The sequence below is a fragment of the Fragaria vesca genome, linkage group LG2 (genome assembly GCF_000184155.1).
Source record: "Fragaria vesca subsp. vesca linkage group LG2, FraVesHawaii_1.0, whole genome shotgun sequence".
Lineage (NCBI taxonomy): Eukaryota > Viridiplantae > Streptophyta > Magnoliopsida > Rosales > Rosaceae > Fragaria > Fragaria vesca.
The window spans coordinates 13,073,449-13,094,738 of NC_020492.1; the positions used below are offsets into that span (position 1 = coordinate 13,073,449).

General features: G+C 36.9%; 3 protein-coding genes across 3 annotated transcripts in view; all 3 read right to left on the minus strand.

Moving 5' to 3' along the window:
- Nucleotides 1-2,244: 2,244 nt before the first annotated feature.
- LOC101301362 (protein SCARECROW-like) lies at nucleotides 2,245-3,758 on the minus strand. The gene has a single exon (XM_004292442.1). The coding sequence runs from the start codon at nucleotides 3,682-3,684 to the stop codon at nucleotides 2,245-2,247; it is 1,440 nt and encodes a 479-aa protein (XP_004292490.1). The 5' UTR covers nucleotides 3,685-3,758.
- Nucleotides 3,759-6,227: 2,469 nt separating this feature from the next.
- LOC101294617 (embryogenesis-associated protein EMB8-like) lies at nucleotides 6,228-15,929 on the minus strand. The gene is made up of 13 exons (XM_004290388.1): nucleotides 15,480-15,929; nucleotides 15,108-15,169; nucleotides 13,881-13,981; nucleotides 13,091-13,180; nucleotides 11,529-11,651; nucleotides 11,005-11,082; nucleotides 10,284-10,369; nucleotides 9,680-9,728; nucleotides 8,327-8,383; nucleotides 8,114-8,244; nucleotides 7,935-8,018; nucleotides 7,094-7,160; nucleotides 6,228-6,886 (listed from the first exon to the last, which is right to left on the minus strand). Exons 1-13 carry the CDS (start codon nucleotides 15,836-15,838, stop codon nucleotides 6,455-6,457), a joined length of 1,719 nt encoding a protein of 572 aa, XP_004290436.1. The 5' UTR covers nucleotides 15,839-15,929; the 3' UTR covers nucleotides 6,228-6,454.
- A 1,902-nt stretch (nucleotides 15,930-17,831) lies between these two features.
- The window catches only part of LOC101294903 (zinc finger CCCH domain-containing protein 19-like), a 10,388-nt gene continuing 6,929 nt past the window's right edge, over nucleotides 17,832-21,290 (minus strand). The window contains exons 9-12 of the mRNA XM_004290389.1: nucleotides 20,313-20,563; nucleotides 19,773-19,871; nucleotides 19,340-19,435; nucleotides 17,832-18,539 (exon numbers count right to left, since the gene is read on the minus strand). Coding sequence (XP_004290437.1) covers nucleotides 18,103-18,539; nucleotides 19,340-19,435; nucleotides 19,773-19,871; nucleotides 20,313-20,563 — 883 coding nt within the window. The 3' untranslated portion in view covers nucleotides 17,832-18,102. The remainder of the gene's footprint in view (nucleotides 18,540-19,339; nucleotides 19,436-19,772; nucleotides 19,872-20,312; nucleotides 20,564-21,290) is intronic.

Genomic DNA, 21,290 nt, shown 5'->3' on the forward strand with positions numbered 1-21,290 from the left:
GGACCTTTTTACCCTGCTGATGGGCTATGTAATTCCGTATTTACCCTTCGTTTCAACTCTAGGTATAATTTTTTTTTCCGCCGCTTCTCGCTCTCTCTCTCGCCCAACATTTTTTTATCTTTCTCACACTCTCTTGACTCTTCTCGAACTAGCTCCAACATTTCTCACAAAACATAAGAGTCTAGACATATTAATATATTACCGTGATAATTTATTACCCCGTTGTTTTACGGAACTATTTCTGTCATTTTCTTTTCTGCTTTGTACACGTACAAATCAAAACAATTGGAGCATTTATATTTTGGGTAGAACACAAGACTGGCTATATATTTTGTTATATAAATGTTGTTTTTGTGATAACTCTTATACATATGTGGAATATGCAAAATATGGATATTACACTGTGCCAAGGTGCGGGTATCAACTCTAGTAATACCATGAAGAGAAGGACACGAGTCACACTCCTCTCTCTATACACCCGAATTTCAAAGCTGCTCATTCAATCACTAAGGCCCACTCTCTTCAATTTCATCCTTAGAAAAAGCGATCTCGATGGTTCTTTTCTTCTTCTCCATGCCCAACCTTCCACCAAGCCCCTCAACCTCATCTACTTCCGCATCGGCTGCTCACTCTATTTTGGCTTATAGTTGTTTTACGTCATTTTGAAATATCAAATGATTATGAAATTAGTTGAAATTTTGTAAATATGTTTTTTGCATATGAATTTAGAGGATTAGCGGTTAAAATCGTTAAATGAAGTTATTATTTTTGTAAAATAATAAAGAGAGAAATTCGTCTGAATGATATATGAATTTTTGCTCCTTATAAACGTTGATATATCAAGTTTTGAAAATATCATTTCGGTATCTCATGTTTCGACCTAAGATTGGTATATATAGAATGACCAATTTACCCATTAAGTTTTTTTTTCCTTATTTTTTTATATTTGTTTTCACATTCCAGAAATATTAAAAGAGGTTTTGGAATTTGATGATTTGGGTTGACCTTTATAAATTTGAAGAAGATTGAAGAGGGGAAACATACAGAAGTTTAATCCTTATTGTTTCCGCTGACACTCAAAGATCTTGTTGTTGCCGTTGACATTTAAGGATGATTGAGATGAAGAACTGATTATTAATAGGGAGAAAGTGACGATGAATTTTTCTCTACGTTCCTAAAATTATAAAAAGCCAAAAAAAAAATTGGAATATGAAAACAAAGAAGAAAAACTAAGCAAAAAAAAAAATTTAAGGGTAAATTTGTCATTTTCTTTTTGGTATATATACCAATCTTAGGTCGGGATGAAAACATGAGATACCAATATGATATTTTTAAAACTTGATATACCAAAGATTATAAGGAGCAAAAGTTCGTATACCATTTAGACGAATTTCTCCAAGGTAAAATGTACTGTGACTTTATTTTAGTTGAAGTGGATAACTCAATTTCTAAAGATATCAAGATTGAGGAGATCTAGAAACATGTTTACTTTCAAGTTTCATTTAAAGACGACGAAGTAAACTGCAATTGTTGTCTCTTTCAGTTTGGATGTATATTATGCAGGCATGTAATATATGTTTTGATTTGTCATAAGAAAACAGGATTCTAAATAAAAAAAATTATGAGAAGATGGAGGACATATGTGAAGAGATGTCACACAAGGGTTAAATTAAATCAGTTATGGCGGATGAGCTATTAGACCTGAATCACAAAGGCTCGATAAGATACATAAGAACTTCGATGACATTAAGAAATTAGCATATCATTCTGAAGTAAGTGCATGATTGTTTTGACTTGCTTGTACAACCTAAATTAAGGATGAGGTATCCAAAAATGAGTCCAAGAACTCTAATGTACGTTTATGGTGGTGCATGCTTTCCAAACCAGGTAATGGAAGTCTATTTTCTTTTTAATTCTCCGTATTATTTGGTTTTCACCAATTAAGGTCTTTAGGTGACTAATAGTACTGTTACATGAGAATTAAATAAATGTAGTTGGAAGTCAATTGTAGTAGCTAGGTTTGATTTGTGCACACTTGCAATGAGGACAAACTGTTATTATTTGAACAAAACGACAATAAATGCATTGTACATGTGGACAAGAATAACCAATAAAACTATCGATCTTTTACTAAAAAAAACATTAGCTTAACAAGTTTGTATGAGCAGAATATTTCTTACAAAAATGGTATGAATTGAATGTGTTAGCTAGGCTATTAGAGAATGTAAATGTCTGTTTATATTTTTAAGATACACGGTGACAGTGCCATGCAGAAACTGAAAGAAGATACCTATCTTGCCATCCTAGAGAAAGTGTCCTTCCATCATCTCTTTCAAAAACCCTGAAGCCAGCTGCAGTACTGCTACCATTACTACCGTCTCCTTCAAATTGAAGGGGACAATAATGGGTCCTAATTTTCAAGAGAAGTCTAGCTTGGATCTTGGACTTGGAGCTTAGATTGACTCCTTCAAAACCATGACTCTCCATCCTCGCTTTCCATGTCTCCGTCGACTTTTCTGTTTTACGATCCTCCATAATATTGTCGTAGTTGAGCATGCTTTTGATCTCCTTCCCCAGATGGTTCTTCTCGATTCTCAGCCTCTCCGTGCTCTCTAGCGGTAAGCAATCATCTAAGGAATCAAACATGGCTGCAAAATAATGCAAAGACTCCATGAATCTCGACAAGAAACTTCGAGGACTTCTGCTTCCTTCTTGTTCAACCAACATTACAATCGAAGGGTTAAGTAAATGTACAGATTTTAACGAGTCGGATATCTTGATATCATTGTTCAAGCTGTTCAAATGAAAAACCAAATTCACCGCAATTGTTTCATTTCTCTTCTTCCTCAAGTTTATGAGATTTGAGCCATGCAATAATCCTTGGAATTCAAAGACGAGGTTGCGACATCCCTTGGAAAAGCTGAGCAATCTATTCTCCGTCTCCCGCAGTTCGTCCAAGCTTCTTCCAAACCCTGTAATCCTAAGGGATATCCGACTGCCACTGCTTCCCTTTTCGGAAAGAGATTGTATCAATGAAGGCCATTGAAAGCCATAGGAGACGTCGAAATCGATTACATGCAAGGAACGGTTGTTCTTGTCTTCTTCTTTCTCAAATGCCTCGATTATGGCCTGGTTGGCTGTAAAATGAGCAAACTGGTAGTAGGGGGAAACCCGGTAGAGAGCAGTGAAGGCTACAAACTCTTCCTCATGCGTTGGCTCCTTGGAAATCATGTCGAAGAATGGTGATTTTCGGGTGAGAAGCCTCGCTGCCAAGCCATCTGCAAAGTAAGCCACAACTCGTTGCACTGAGTCGCCGCACAAGGAAACACTTTTATACAACTCTGTAAGATTCTCGAAAGCTGAGCTCACATTGTTTTCATTTACGGCAGTGGCTGTTATGAGCAACATGCGGATTAATTGGAGGCCTTTACCATCTAATTCATCAACAATATCATTACCTGCTCCTCCTCGTTTCTTCTTGTGCTCTAGTTTTAACATTTGTTCCCTCATTTGAAGAAGACTGAATATCTTCCCCTCACAACCTTCATATGATGATGAACTGAAATCGCTGCTAGTAGTATTATCCCTTCTCTTTCTCTTTTTCATTCTTTCACCGCCTGAGTTTGTAACAATTGCAAGGCTGAGATTCAAAAGCTCATCCCCCTCCTCGTCTATATCTTCCATACTATTACTTCTCTCGATCTCTCACTCTCGGACAAATGAATTAATATGAGAAAACTGAATAATATACAGTAGATGGATGAAGTGGATTGAGGGCATTAAGAGATGAGGGATGGAAGACCTTTTATGGAAGCAGGAAGCAGGAGAGGGTGGGATGGAATATGTCATGATGAAAATTCCTTTGTGTCATTACATGTGAATGGAACAAAAGACAAAAGACAAGAGAGATATTGAAGAATATAACTTTTATTTTCTTTATGTTCTTTTCATTAAACCTATAGAGAGACAAGATGCATAAATGGGTATCTTTATATTCTCTAGAATCAGTGTCATATATAGCTAGCTTAGCTAGGTCAAGAAAACAAATTGATCTTTAATCTTTTCTTTTCTTTTCTTCTTGGGTGTCATTTTATTATTGAGGCTGCTCTTTGGAGGGTTAGGAAAATGTTTGATTTCTGGTGCTTAATTTATAATGATCCGTCGGGTAGTTCGGTGGAGGAAGAAGATGCCGTACGCATTGGACAAAAAAAAGCAGCGGGAAAATTCGGGGTATCAGAACCTACCGTCCTTGAACAATTGATTTGTCCTCTCTTATCAAAAGAATTCAAACAAAAAGAAAAAAAATCGTCGTCATTGTTTTTTTGCTTCTAGAGACAACAATATTCTCTTTCACTTGCTTGGTTTCCTTTTCTTGATTCTGAAAATGACTGCCATTTGGATGCTAAGAGAAAATTAATTTGTCAAATTTAGGGTAATGATGCTCTAAAACAAGACTAGCTAAGTAAACTAATGAGAGTGTGCATGTTGGAGGTGTTAGCTAAGTGCCAAGTTAGCTTCTATTTGAAAGGACCGCTACTTGTTCGTTATTAATAACCAAGGATGCTCCCATTCTTGCAAAGTATCTAGTCCGACGTATATAACAAGATATCTTGATCACCTTTGGTATGTCGTTATTAATTATGCTCTTTCGTGTTGCAAGAATCTACACTCTTCAATCTTTGGAACGAAGTTTTAGTGATCAATAATGTACCAAAAGCTTTTTACTTTCTATCACTGTGTATAGTACAGTATAGTCTTATATTGGATACAATGCTTGTACTTACCACTATTTGTTACCAGTTGCTGGGTTTGGTTGTACTTGATCTCTTATCTTTGAATTGGTTTAGTGTGAGTTTGATCGTTTGTTCTCCGAACGAAATAAGATTTCTTGTGTATAAGACAACATTGTACCGTAAAGTCTTTAGAAATTTTATAGCATTAATTCAATAATATATCCTTGACTTGTTCAAAAGTTTGGCCGCATGTTTCACACATGTTCTTAATTTGAGCTGAATTTGTGTGTGTGTATATATATATATGAAGTAATAGATATTGTATCGTAGAAGCATGTGAATATAAAAACTAGCTATAGCGATGTCTTCGAACAAAAAAGGGATCAAATAGCAGTGGAAAGAACAAATTAGCTGGAGAATTCACCTCTAGTTTTCTTGGAAATAGCTGTTTGAACAAGTCCAACTGAAGACTCCGATCCTAAAACTTCACATAAAACATGGAGGCATATATATTGAAGCTCTCTCGGTACGTTGTCTTGGTTATGGAGGACATGTAAAGCTTGTTTAATGAAATAGAATATTGGCCCATAACTTATATTTAGCACATACGAAAATGCCAAAATATAATGCACCTAGATTATTGTTTTGGTACAAGTAAGCAGATTAGATTCTGTTGGATGAACTATCATGAAGTTGACATATGGCAAACTCTAGGATGCTCGATCTCTAGGTCTAATATAATTTGGTTTACATGCCTCTTCCAAGGACAGTCTCCTGAAGAACGGCATGCAGTCTTCAAACATTTTACAGATACTACTGGCCGGGTTTCTGTAAACAAGGGCTTGTAAATAATAACAATACCACTGAGCCAGCTAATGCTAGAGAAATCGGGATTGTGTTTTTAGTAGGTATGCTTGTTTTTTGAATACTGTCGACCTAGTATTCAAGATTAAAAGTCCTCAGATTGAGCTTTGAGTTCGGTATCAGACGACACTATTGTATTCGAGTTAGTCGTAAAACACCAATTTACCTGCGTGTGTGTTTTAATCTCAGAGGGACAATAGGCTGGTCTTGTTATCATATATGGGGGTAGCAAGGCTAAAGACAATTTTTTTATTTCTAGCATGGCAACTAAACCAAGTAAGAATGAGAATACGAGGGAAGAATTATTTGAGTTATGATATGTTAAGTATGTCGATAAATACATCACCCAAAAAACAAAAAACAAAAACAGCCAATTGATGAATGATTGGTTAATTGGTTCCAGTCAAAACAAGTAAGCTGCAACCATATTTGTTAAATAGTTGGGCAATAATGATCTACAGCCTCATAATTCATATATCCTCATTCCAGCTTAGTATCGATGCAAATGACCATTTCTTTTTTCTCTTTTGTCTAATATGAACCGACTGAATTAGGCCTAATGTTTTAGACTTTTGGGTTCGGTAAACCAAGTTTTGGTAACATATGCTCACAAATTAGCCGTCGATTTTCTTTGTAAAGGACACGATTCACGATTGCATTGTTGGGTTCCATAGACCCAAATATCCTAGTTTTCTCTATTTTCACCCAAAACGATTACATTGGGTTTTGCAACCTAATCATAGGTTTTACATAATACACAGGTGATGCTAGTCATGTATTCAGCAGTATTGTTTATTTATTTAAATGGGATCGAGAACCTACACGTAGCATACAAGGGTAATGTAAACAGCACGTCCTTATCTTTTGAGGATAGCACCAGGTAAGACACTTCTGCGCTTCTTTTGCAATGCAATCTGGAGGACAGAACCAACCACTGGCCAACTTGTCACAATAGCAATATAAACAAGCAACCATAACGACCACCTACTCTGTCGAGATAGCAGATCTAAGCATCTTCTAACACGAGCAGTTACACCAAGAGGCGTAGTAGCTTGTTGAGAAGATTGTACCATAGAAGCTAAAGAATCCGAATCAGACTTTGGCTGTGGCCTCTGTTCATCTTGCTCAACTGATATTTTTCCTTCTCCTGGTTCATGTACATCTTCTACCCTATTCTCTTCTATCTGTTCATTTCCCACTGCAGCAACCATTCCATCTTCTGCAATGTTTACATAGGGACCCTGATCTATTGAAGAGTCCACAATTAATGGTGGGTTAGAACTTGCCACCTGGAAACACAAGAAATGTAACAATATTATTAACCTGCAAAATTTAACCAGTATGCTGCAGCATGACAACAAGTAGATCACAAAGTTATAAGAACATTAGTTCCAATAACTTGTCAGCAACAATTCAATGTTCGACAGTATCTCAACCAACATACACCAACTACTATTTCATTAGGCATTTGAAATGATGTGAAAATAAATTTATACCTTCTTTACATGCATATGTTGACTACTATGTAAAACTTTTAAAAATTCATCCACAGCTCTTACCCACCTGCAAGGAAAAAAATAATACACCAACAAATTTCAGAAGGGAATTTCTGATGCACTTTCCTTGATAAATGCACAAGTAGAGACGCCATACAATTGCCAACTTCATGGAAATGACTATAATAACCTTTGGGTCCATGACCTTTATGTGATCAATAGCATTCCAGATGTAAAATGGGAATGAGCTATATAGATGTGCACAGAAACTGGAAATAAGGTGCTAAAGTAGAGATGATCCAAAGTACCAGGACAAAATGTGATTTAACAGAACGATCACACAGAACCAACATGGGCAGCTTTGCAGGACAAAGATGCTATGGAATACTAAAGGCAGGGCTAGACACTTAAAAAAAACTTGTAAAATAACTGTGTAATGGAAAACCCCCAATCAACTTGGCTCTCCGAACTAAAAAGAGAGACAGCTTTGATCTTATTTAATCCTTTAAATGGTATTTGCTATCAGAGAATTTGTTTACCATATATGTCAAGTCATCAGATAAAGTGAGTTGATGGATGCAAACGGAGTATGGCATCCAAGTTGAAGAAACAACTACAACTTTTCATAGATGAGGCACTTAATTGAATTGAATTAACCCTAAACTTCATATTATGAACTGTTCAAAAGATATTTTCTTACCATGAAACCATACCAGATATTTCTCTTAGTTTTGGTTCTGGAAAATGAAAAACCATTTTGTAAAACAATACTAAAAACTCTATGAATTACCAGATAAAAACAGACAAAAGCTAGTGCATCCTAATAATATGGAGACATTACCAGATGCCAGCTGCAGTTAATCCTTCAAAGAAAGCCAAGTGTCCTCCACGCTCTGTGGTAGCCAATACAATATTTGTGTTTGCCCTATTGAAAACAGATGTCAAACATGCACTTAAATTATGTGGAAAAGAGTGATGAAAGAAAGAAAACAATATCTGGCATATTAAAAGAAACTCCACCTGCATTCATCCCAAGGAATGGCTTCCCTAGTACAAACTGGATCATCCAAAGCACTTATACAGAGTAGTGGCACTGACACATTTCCTACGTAACTAGCACTGCTACAACGCCTGTAATATGTGTCCACAGTCTGGCACAACAGCAAACTCAACTTAATCACACAATTAAATTCTGCTGAGCAAGAAAAAATGGTAAATCATGTGCATTAGTACCTCAAATTTCCCAACGAGTCGGGTTGCATGATGGTCAAAATCACGAATAGAACGCGACTTTTGAAATCCAAGATAACAACAAAGCAAACATTAGTAACGGCAGAGCATGTGTCACTATACACTCAATGTTTCAACACTAAAATATATTAAACACAACTGAAATGTTTTCTCTTGGTCCAAGCTCATCCCATGAGACGTGAATGGTATAAATCAAATTTTTCAAAAGGGGGCATGCCACAGGCATGAATCTGGACGCTGGGGCATATAATTTCCATGCCCAGGTGCTGCTCTTGAACAAGACAGCTGCCTTTTTATTCATTAAGCTGGTCATAATTTCGAAGTTCATAGACATTTTTTAATGTTATTTTTTAAAAATTTGTTATATATTTGACACTATTACTCAAGTTTCATCAAGTCAAGGACCGCTGGAACAAAAATCAAAGAAAAAGGAATCTAGCCAATGAAAGGAGAAAGAAAAAGAACAATGAATACTGAATATTCAAAGCCAATTACAAAATGAAAGGATAAAAGAAAATGGAAAGCTAATTACCAAATATTCTAAGCTAATTACGCACGCTCATTATGTTCTTACATTACCATCATATGCATCTACTTTTACCAAGCACAAAAGCATAAAACTGGACAATTCCCAACATTTTTCCCTTTGATAAGAAGTGGAAGAGAAAAATAGAACCAAAAACCAACAGGTGTGGCCAAGGTAACAGCAATAAGAAACAAAAGAATCCACAGAACATAACGAAAACATACTACTGCACCCTTCCACTCTAGATTGATTAAGGAGATAGTACACTGTTTGGACTTAACAAAGTCTTAAGCCCACATGGCCGACAAGAACCTAACTTTATTCCAAAGGTCCTCCCTGACTACCTCCCCTTTCCATAGTCTTCAAAAACTGACAACTAACTGTTTCAGTGACAAAGATGAAAGAGAACGTACCGTAAGTAGTTGGATAATCTGTGGGATAGGAGTGAATTCTTTGCTTCTTTATGGGCTTTAGTAGAATTATAGCATATTTCTTTGATGCCATTTGTTTCAAAATTGGAATGCAGCTGTTATCTACAGCCTAAAGTCTGGGGCTATGGTGTTGTTTCTGGCTTTTGTTGGGTTGTTTAGTTCGTAGCTTTCTAATCTAGTGGATTTTCAATGCATTACTTCCTTAATTAATTCTGGTCTCCAGCCAAGAAAAATGAATAAATAAAAGAATCATTCTAAACATTTATTGTTGGTGAAACCTCTGTTTCTGGAAGTGTCAAATTATCAAGCCTCCAACTATTAAATGCTCCTCTGAGATTAATGCTGGGGATTAAAAATTAAGAATGTTGGAACACTTACCTTTTTTATACCTTCCCAATTAGCGAGGCGAGAATAAATAGGCTGGTGTCTGCAATAAACAATTTAAAAAAACATATTCAAATAAACATTGTTCGATAATCAAAACTTTTGAGGTATTCAAGAAATGACATACGAGTATGTATGTAACATATGTAAGTAGGAATGAAGCATATAAAGTGATGCAGGAGATCCAAAGTTTACTAAATTAATTAGGAGTTTATTATCTTTTATTATTTTCTTTATTATGTTTTATTATTCCTAAGTCTTTTTAGGTTCCTGTTTTTACTAGGGTTTGCTATTGCCTATATATCTAGCCTTTTAGAATCTTGCAAGTCAGCTTTGTTATTTTGAATAAAATTATACATAGAGTTTCTTTGGAACGTTCTGCCCTAGAACTCAATATATCGTTCCTACTTTAATCCTACGGCAAATATCTCTATCATATCGTTTATTTTTCCCTTGATATCTTCGTTCTCAAGAATTTTACCCCTGATCTAGCTGCAACACAGAAACTTTCAGTTTCTGCCCTGCATCATAAAGTACAAATTACATAATCTTTTAGGAGCTATTTACTGCCCAATTCAAAAGGGAAGCACGTACATACAATTGTGCATAACCTTGAAGGCCAATCGCAAGAGCTCTGTCATAAATTTTTTGCAACAACCTACGGCTTATAAATCTATCACCAATCTGCAGAGCAAAACCAAATAGGATAAGTTTACATTTATAAGGAACTACTTCCGATAAACAAGGACTGGATTCCATCATAACTGTCAATGAGCATACAATATATCTATAAATGTAAACTATCTATCTATCTATAAATGTAAACTATCTATCTATCTATCTATCTATTGACAAGATAGCATATAACTTTGAAACAGGTACCAGTGGTAAATGCAACAGTTGGATATTTTTCTACCTGAAAAGGTGAAAGGATATTGAGAATCATATTTAAGGATGTATTAACAGATATTTCCATATTGAGGATAAATCCACATATAATCAGATAATAACAAATGATGCATAACTTCAGGGATAGTTTCAACATCCGGGTACTTGCCCCTATGTTCATCCGAATGCCATCTCTATTATTCAAATAAAATAAATGAGCCAACTCTGAGGCTCAAAATAACGTCTATCCACAAGCATGCTTTAAGGTTCCCGATGAAACCAAGCATGCCAGTACGACGATAAGTCACTTCCTCATTGTATAAGAATCATTCTGACACTAAGATTATAATTATTATCACCCCATGTCGTGGTTTTTTCTTTTTCAACAATTACCAAAAATATTTTCTTCACAACAAAATTAAAACACTAACCAGAAGGTCCCAAGGAGAACATATTGCTACAGCCCCAGCAACGGGAACACTATCTCCATCCTCTCCAAGATATTTTACCTGGAATAAATCAAATTAGAGTTAGAGTACTAGAAACTAGAGAGGAAGTTACATTGAGATTTGGTCTAAGAACCGCGAACTACTAGAAATGCAAGTTTAAGTAAGCCTTTTTCTTCTTGTTTTTTTTTTATCAGGTGTAGAGCTTCATAAATAAAAAGACAGACTACATACAACAGTGGACAAGGTATATGCCAAGGAAAAGCCAATACAAAAACATTTAGCATACTACAGAAGGAACAAGAATCCCTGTCCCTTTACATCATCAAAGACCTTCCTATATGTTTCCACTCCCACCCAACTCAGGTAACTGCATTACACCACAACTCCCCAAAATCTACCCTTCTTCTTTAGGGTTTAGATAAGACAAAATTAAAGTGAAAATAAAAGACAAATAGTTGCTTCTACAAAAACTTAGAAGAATAATATAACGTGACCACATAACATACCAAAATGTTGGCCCCAATACTCGTTCCAACAACAAATAAAGGAGCCTTGGGGTACTCATGATGGAGATGATTAATGACTGCCCGCAGATCCTCTGTCCAACCAGCATTATAAAAGCAATCGGACTGAAACACATAATAATAAAACACAGGGGGATTACCTATATATCAATAAACCTAATGAGAAGTTATAATAAATTTGAAATTGGCAATAGCCTGAAAACTTAATAAGGGATAACTAAAGCATGACCCACGGAATTTCTGCATTGTGACATACCACTTCCATTAGAATAGAGATTAAAATAGGGACTTTCAAATTTTGGAGCTCAAGATGACAATTAACCATGAACATAAGCCAACAAATTGTGGAGGTGCAAAAAAGTGGTCCTGAAATAGTTCAGCAATACCACACGCCGATTCTTTAAAAGTTGATAATAATATTGCATAACTTCCTAATTTCCTATATAAAGCCTCTCAAAGAGTGCAGACTGCAATTTATCCATAAGAACTGAACTTAACAGAGTATGAAAGTCTAATTCCAACACATCCCATCTAGATGCAATAAAATGCTCATTTGGATTGGTTTTTTTATATTTGTAGAAGCTGTTTGGTGTGAGATGATGTTGTTTGTAGTACAGTGAACAGCTTGTCCAGTTTTTCTTACAGAAGTAGGAATCAGTGCTCAGCTAGGACATGCCATGTAGTTTATCAAACAGGGCAAGGGTTACGTAATACTTCCCAAGTTCTTATTGAAATTTTTGCTTTGTACAGATTTAATCCATATTTGTCACTCCTATTACCTAATATTTTCAGTTTTAAACAAAAATGAATGTTCCTTAAAAAGTATTAAAGAAAGTAATAGCTTATACTCCTTTCCCAATACTAACATGGTTCAAGTTGTGTTGTCATATGATTATACCTCCTACAAATTACAGCACTTGCTTTATAAATTCCAGTAATTGTGGTAGAACAATTTTATCAGTGGCCCCACCATCGATGGTTAGTAAGGTTCACTTAGGCTCATGGTTTGATCCCATGCGGTCTGGGTTCAAACCACTTCACAGTACATACCTTGGCACCTTACTATTGACTAGAGTTTCCTGTCTCCAAAAGATTGTAGGACTAGGAAGGAAGAGCATGCTGGTTCAATAAAAGCCCCAAAAACATTTTGAGAGAGAGAGAGAGAGCCAGAGAGAGAGAGATCTGTATAAGGTAGCTAACTACGCTAAGGAGACAATACCCAGTACAGTGTTTTGGAAATATCAAATGTTATTTTCCGGGGACAAGACAGCAAGATCCCTATACACTGTTGGTAATGTCAAGAAATAATTAGTTCTTCAGTTTCCAACAATTACCCAAGGGACCTCATAGCTTTCAGTCCCTCCCTGGCCTCAGATGAGGCAGGAATCATTTTCCTAAACCTGCATTTACCGAGCATGGGGCTAGAAAAAAATTTCCATTCCCATGGTTTAAGTTCACAAGCAAACAAGGCTTAAAAGTGTTGATAGATATGGATATAGACACGCAAAGTAAGTACATAAGGAAATTTAAAAAGAGCTGCTTACAGTAATCGAAACACCACCTAAACCTCTGTGGTTGGTAACAACGACATTCCATCCCTTTTGCGCTGTGTTGAAAGCAAGATGCTTAATATACTGCAGTACAAACACCAAACTGCATTAGTCACTCATCATGTATGCCAAAAAAAAAAACATCTTTACATGAAAAAGAAGAAAGCTTGAAAACAGCCCAAGAAGACAGCTGATAATATCAAGAAGTAGAATAATGTACAGTAAACCCAGTGTGGCGACAATCAACGTTCTACATGAAACTTGCAATTTCATATCTTTCAAATCAAAGAACTAATTTAGTAGTCATAGAAGAGCTAGAGAGAGAGAGAGAGAGAGAGAGAGAGGAGGGAGAGAGACAGACAGAGACAGAGAGACAGAGAGATTGTATTTTATACATCTTGCGAGATCAACAGATACTCCAAATTATTGATTCATTGCTATTTTTACCTGAGATTCCAAGCTTCCACATTTCCCCTTTTGAGTTTCAAGCAGCATGTTAACATCCATTCTAACTAACTAGTAACTTGATTTAAGCCAAAACCATTTATTTTCTTAGAGAAACCACTTTTATTGATCACAGAACTCTACGATTACTGTGGACACGAAGCATACAATTAAGAAAAAATAAATTGATAAACCAGAAAACTAGATCAAATGCATACGGAACAGTATATACAAGACAGCTGTACGCCTTAAAATCCAGTAGAATATTGCTAGAGACGCCAGAATTACCCAGAAAGCATTTTCAGATCCAAGAAAAGAAGTAAATAAATAGGAAGCTTACAGGAGATTCAGAGTCGCTTGTCAATCCAGGTATGGCTAGCACAATTGGGGTTATATTATCTTCCGGAATAGCACTGGTTCTGTCAATGTTACTTCCCAGAACTGGAGCAAAGAGAAAGGATATACAGTACCCGTTATAATAAAGCTCTACGTACACACACACACACACATTTATGTGACTGAGGAAAGAGGGAAGACTAAAATCGCAAGTATCAAGACTTCAGATAAGATCCACAGTATACATAAATAAAGAAATAAACACAACCAGCTACAATACTATCAGATTATAGACTAAACTATAAAATAACCCAAGTGTAACCAAGATAGCAGAAACAGTTTAGGTCGGATGTTCCAACTTCTAATAAGAAAGGAGATAAAATAATACCAAATCACAATATCGTCGTTTGCCAATTGAAATAAAAGGAAGAAAGTTTAATATAGCTAGAACCCTTACAAAACCAAATGAAACACCAGAATCTAATCTTTTCCTATCTCCCCACTGTCCTTTCCAATCCTTGAAAGCCCTTCTGTTTCTCTGCCAGTACAGCACCTATAGAACAGCCATTAAGAAACCACCCAAAAAAATTTACAACCGCAACCAACTCTATCATCCTAACAAGGCTGCACAATCCCCTGAATTACCAGCTACTACTTCTGGTGAGATTGAATCTAGTGTCATTAACCAAAAGATACTATCTCATACATACTTGTCCTTTTTTTTCTCATCAATCAAGTTCCACCCCATAAATACTCGTCCGTTTTTCTTCCATCCTTATTTGAAATATTTCCAAAGAGCAAAACCAAAAGATAATGAAGCAACTAAACAATGACATAATGAACTTGTAATGTCCAAACTGGAATCTCATAATAAAATACATAGAGGGTTGCACTTATTTAGAACACAACTGCTAGCTGTAACAATGTTTTCAATGAGGAATTAGTGCCAATTAATACATGAACAAAATATGCAACATTTTACAAAATGTACTACAAAACCAGGGATCATTGAATACCCTGTCAGTACAAAGTAACACGGGTACATATTAGAATAGAATACAAGAACCAAAGGACATGTAGCATACAACAAAATTTAAGACCTCAAAATACTATGAAAATTATGAAAAGAAGAGAACAGCAACCAAATGTATCAAAGATGAAACAAATGCACTCCTATAATACCTCTACAAAATAAATGCATGTTATTTAGTGTCAAGGGGTCAATAGTTACCGTCGGAGTTCATTAACCAATCCAACGCGATAGTTCCACCATCAGAGAGATAAAAAAGTTCTCTGAGAGAGAGAGATGACATTACTATTTGTTAGACAAAAGCATGAATCAGGAAAACAAACAATGTAACCTGTATTGATCAAATAAAATTTCTCAACAATCCTACGAGCAATAGGATTTCTTAGGCTGCATTTGTTCCGATATACAAATCGTAAAGAACCAGATTAAGTTTTCAGGTAGAATATGCAGTCCTGCCAGCTGTTAAATTACATATATATGGCCCCAACTAGAACACATTACTTGATTCAGTGACAATTTGCACTTGTTACTAATCCAATATGGAATGGAATGGAAAGGAGCGGAGAAGAGTACCTTCGGTAGTTGAAAGGCGGAGCGCGGCCGGAGATGCTGAGGAAAACGGTCTGGAGATGAGGGCTAGAGAGCCAGGGCGTGACCAAATAGCGGGAATGGAGGACGCGGCACTTAGAAACGACGTCGTGGTAGATGAGGGAGGAGGAGTGGTAGGTCAAGGCGACGGAGCAGCCTCGGAAACCGGTGAGGAGGTCATGGAGGAAATGGAATTCGAGGAAGCGGTAGACGAACACGGCGGAGATTGCGAGGAAGGCCAAGAGGTAGTGGGAGATGGGGATGAGGAGGAGATCGCTGAGCAAAACCAGGTAGGGGTTGCTGCCTCCGGCGAGGCCCCACCAATCTGCCACCATTTTGTGCATCGAGTGGAAGAGAAGTGAAGGCGTTAAGCTCGGTAGGTCATGAAAAACTTTTAAAATGTAATTGTGTACGTACAATAGGAAAACACACGAGGTGTGTGTAACAAAATATGGTGTGTCGACATATATATCAGAAACATTTATGCATGGCGGATCTCATGTAAAGAGAGTTGTACACGGACATTTACGCAACTATTGATATTGAACTATTCAGCCTAATGTTTTTTTGAGGTGTAAGTTGGTGTGGCACATTATATGACAAACATTAATATTGTTTAGAATATATTTTGATGTTTTGTGTCGGCATATATAACAAACAACCGAAATTTGGATATGATTTTGTAGATAAATTATGGTTGATATTTGTTTGTCACGTCTCATATCTTTTCTGTTAGTATCATCTCAAATCGTCTATAAATATGGGGTTATTGTTTTCCTCATCTCTCACAAATTAACAACACTTCTCATATCTCAATCCTACAAATCTCCATTTTGTTTCTTTTTTATTCGTCAAACTCCTTCTTTAATGAATCGTTTGACAAAATGGTTATTGAAAGATCAATAAGAGGTTGTCACGAGAAACCGCCAAAGATCCAATATGATGGTTGACACTGCCTAGCGAACCCATAGTCTGGAAGACGAGGATTAAGTGATTCACAATGAAGTGGTTCTTCAAAAGGTCATCAGTATACCGCTAGAACTCAAGAGCTTATGGATCAACGACTCAAGGCTCTATGCTTCATGGATCTATGTAGGTTTGAACCAAGTGTGTTTACATAGACGGTATAAAATACAACCTTGGGTCTTCGACAAGATGATGTGCGACGTGACCAACTACGATACATATTTGTTCAGATTAAAGATAGTACATGAGGGTTGATTTATCCACTGAACAAAAGCTGACATGCGCCATGAGAATCCTTGCACATGGCATCACAACTGACTTATGTGATGACTACATGGATATTGCAAAATCCAATGCCATTGAGAATTTAGAACTTCACCAAAACAATCTTGAACGTGTACCACGAGACTGATCTTCACCAACCAACACCGGTAGTTTTGAGACGCCTGCTCGACAAAGTTGTAGAGAGATGATTTCCTAGGATGGTCGAGAGCCTTGATTGTTTGCACCGGAAGTGGAACAATTGTACCACTGGTTGGGCAGAGCAGTGTAGAGGCTACAAGGTGTTGTGTTGATCTTTGGATGCTATCATGTGACCTGTCGGCGCCGATGATCTTTGGGGCGGAGGTTTCGGTTTGCGTTGTGGCTGGACTGAGCTTCTCGGTGATTGGTGGCATTGATCTTGGGTGTGGAGGTGAGCGCCCCGCGTTTTCTCGGCAGTGTTCAAGGCGAATCTAGGCGTTTCATTGATATCTTGTATCATACCTTTATTATTTATATTGTTCGAGTTCATCACTATAGTTTCTATCTAGAAGATCACTTTCCTCAAGTGTTGCAATTCTCCAAAAATGTTCTTCTCATGCTAGGAATTCAACAGGGAGAGCTACTATAGGAAAATATCTAGGTATACACAATGCAATTTTCAATTTTGTTTGGAAGGATCCCTCAAACACAAATTAAAGAAATCATGCTGAGTACAGTACTGCCAACGAGTTGGCTGGCTGGAAAAAAGGAACTTTTCCTCGTTACGGACACATGAAGCGAACCTTACCAGTTACAAGTTCAACGTCAGAGGGTGAGATACCTGTGCAAGTAGACACACATGATAGGTGAAATGGACACAGAGATAGGTCATTGGGGTCTCATATACTTGGTAACTCGGAGGCTCAGGAGAGATCAAACTCAATTACTTGCCTTCAAATCACAGTACCCCAAAAGATTTCAAGTGTCTTCAGTGGTCGAAATGGTATTATAGTCGGCATATATTTAACAAGAGAAGCAACATTTTGCATGAGAATCACGCATCAGACAGGAAACACACATACCCAAAACTGCAACAAAGATATACTCATATACCCCAGAGTGCTGTTTACACAAGTACCTGCTGATTGATCACGAAAATTACGCCATACTTAAAACCAACAATGTCAATCCCACCATACCTAATTTTTGGCATCTCCCCGTTTTGTATGAGGTACATACATTACGCCTCTAACATGTAAACTAAATCATGTAACCTAAATCACAAGTAGAATCTTCATGTATAATTAGTTTTTTTTTTTTTCTTTTTCCTTTCTCCTATCTCTTCATAAAACTACTGTCAACTGCAATTCAACTTCCGGTTAACAATTTGGAAGCATTTCTACATTGGCAAATTTCCTTGAATAGCATCATTGAGAAAGATTGCCTTGCCTTTGCTCTGACCCTCTCTCCAAACCTTATATCTTAATTCCTTGCGGCTTGAGACGTTCCATAGCTTTAGCAATGACAGTTTATAGGGTCCCCTTATTTCACCAAGTGGACTCATACAATACCATGAATCAGAACCTTGGATTTCAACAGCAGGTGCTGTAACTGAAACCTTTAGCTCTTCATCGTCATCGCTCAACTCAGTTACCTTGCCTTCAGATGTGCTATCAGAGTTCATCCTTTCTAGTCGAGCTACTTCAGGTTTCACTAGTTCTGCTGCCTGACCAGATGGAATGCAAGGAGACTGCGAGCAGTTATTAATTGTAGGAACCTTCTTCTTAGGTATATCCTTTGCATCCGCCAGGTCTCTCTCATGGTCGCCCTTTGAACCTGCAGGGAAGTCAAGAAAATACATAAACACATCAACCTACAGAAGAAGAAACCAAAGGTAGAATACTGCCCTTATATGTGAATGCAGCATATCAGGAGCTTTTGCAGAAACGTAGTTGGAATTGATAGGAATCAGGGAATGAAGAGTACTGATACCTTGATGCTTGACAGCTCATTAACATATTAGTATGTTCTACACTAGAAAAACCATAAATCTGTTTGCTAGGGGAAACGGCTATTTGTATTTCTTACCCTAAAAAGTTGCTTCTAATTTATTAGTAGGGGTGATTCGGAAAAAATAGAATAATAATATACAGAGACAACTACAACCTACATGATCAAAGGATGCTTATGAGGAGTTCTGATACCTTGATGCTTGGCAGCTTACACACACACACACACAAATTAGTATTTCTACACTAGAAAAACCATATATTTCATTTCAAAAAAAAAAAAAAAACCCAATATATTTGTTTGCTAGGGGAAATGGCTATTTGTATTTCTTCATGGTATAAACCCTAAAAGTTGCTTCAAATTTATGTCGGGGTGATTTGGAAAAATAGAATAATAATATACAGAGACGACTACAATCTACATGATCAAAGTTTGAATTATCTGCCAATCAATTCATTCCACTTGATACATTTATATTTTTCTGTTTCACTCATACAAGCATACCAGTTCGAACCCAAAACTATCATGTACAAACTTAAAACCATTAGATGCTATGGACCTCTCATATGGCATTTAAAAAAGAAATCAAGGACATGATCCAACTGAACAAAAAACATAAACCATACCATCTGTACTAAAGCTCCGTTCAAAGTCTGATGGAGGCTGCTTCTTATGTTTAGCTGCTGCACCCTCCAGGCCTCTCTCCTGGTGTAACAGTGAACCTGCAGAATATTCAGTAAAATAAATGTCAAAAATTCAAACAGCTCACATGCTCATCATAGGAAAAGCATGCACATGCTCATCATACGAAGAAGCAGTAAATCTTGAAAAAGGGATGGTACAACAAGACGACCACTTACAACAAATCAGAGTGAATCAAATCATTGTCAAACTAACTCATACCACTTGATACAATTTTATTTCTGTTTCACTTATACAAGCATACCAGTTCATACTTCATACCCAGAACTATAACCATTAGATGCTACGGACCTCTCATATGCCATTTAAAAAAGAGATCAAGGACATGAACCACTTGAACAAAAACATAAACCATACCATCTGTACTAGCGCTCTGTTCAAAGTTTGATGGAGCCTGCTTTCTCTTATGTTTAGCTACTGCACCCTCCAGGTCCCTCTCCTGGTGTAACAGTGAACCTGCAGAATTTTCAGCAAAATATATGTGAAAAGTCCAAACAGTTGACATGCTGATCGCAGGAAAAGCATTCACATGCTCATCACATGAAAAACAGTAAATCTTGAAAAAGGAATGGTACAACAAGAAGACCATTTACAAGAAATCAGAGTGAATCAAATCATTTCACTATAAAATCAGATTCAAGGTTCATCACCAAACTAATTCAAGAGAAAAAGTAGCATTTTATAACCATTAGAATTGTCAAGATACAACATTTTCCACAGTTAGAGAGAAAAAACCTTGTCACTCTCAGAATAAGATTGTCAAAATTCTCTTGATCCAGAAACTAAACTTCTAATAGCAAGCATGTCCAAATTCTTATTGGTAAATGGAAACAATGATGACTAAAGAATAAACTGTAGGAAACAATACAGTACCATTCACATAGATTTGGAACAAACCTGCAAGCTCTGTTCTGTCATTTGTGCGCCATGAGGTTCCATTGGCTAGAGCAGTGCCAGGAGTTTGGGGAGATTCTCTGGGGGCTGATTCGGAAAAGCCATCATATCCTTGTTTATCCTGGCTAGGGGAGTACTCAGAAATAGGATCACATTTTTCTATGGCTGCAATTACTTCCGGAATCTCATTTAACAGTCGTGATTGTTCTGATGGTGTTTCAATTAGCAGCTTCTTAGTCATGTATGCATCAAGCGTAGAGAAAATATAGGTCAAGGTTCACATTGTTCATTCTACTTTTTTTCCTTTAACTTCAAACATAACTTATCAGAGACAAACAAGGGAACAATGGAAAAAAGACCTGTCCGCTAAACCAATAAAATCAGTGAAAGTGTGAAACCATGAGAGCATGCAGTACACTAGCAAGAATACAACAAATCACATCATAAGAAAACATGAAGGAAATACAAACAAATAGGTACCCCTGTATCCTGAACTAATATAAACATCAAAACCATAAGGAACACAGAACAGAACCTTTCCCAATAGATGGGCCACTTCTCCCTTCACATCATCAAACACCCTAATATCTCTCCCCCCACCCAAAACCAACCAACAAAGAACATCTCCCACAATTCTTCTGAAGAACTTAATGGGCTCTCATATAGTAATGCATTACACATTGCTGGGTCATCCTAACTCAAACTAGCCTCCTAAAAATCTTTCACAATAGACACGCAGGGCAATGAAGCAGCAGGTGATTGCTTTAGTATAAATGGTCAGGCCCAAGGCTAGTAAAGTTTATTGTATCCGGGGTTTGAGATTCCTGCATTCATTATATAGCTAGTTGTTAGAGTTTGACTTCTGAGCCCAGGTAATGAATCAGGCTTTATGCGATTTCTTGCTACCAAAGGAGCTTACAGGGGAGGACCCACCGACCAGTTACTAGGAATAGTCAGGTCCATGCTTTACTTCCATGTCGA

Excerpts from the sequence above, each read along its gene's own strand:
- LOC101301362 (XM_004292442.1), bottom strand. The coding sequence starts at position 3,684 with ATGGAAGATATAGACGAGGAGGGGGATGAGCTTTTGAATCTCAGCCTT.
- LOC101294617 (XM_004290388.1), bottom strand. The coding sequence starts at position 15,838 with ATGCACAAAATGGTGGCAGATTGGTGGGGCCTCGCCGGAGGCAGCAAC. Across the intron at positions 13,181-13,880 it reads CAAGCGACTCTGAATCTCCT|TATATTAAGCATCTTGCTTT; the intron begins GTAAGCTTCCTA and ends TTTGTACTGCAG. Across the intron at positions 10,370-11,004 it reads GTTCTCCTTGGGACCTTCTG|ATTGGTGATAGATTTATAAG; the intron begins GTTAGTGTTTTA and ends TTTGCTCTGCAG.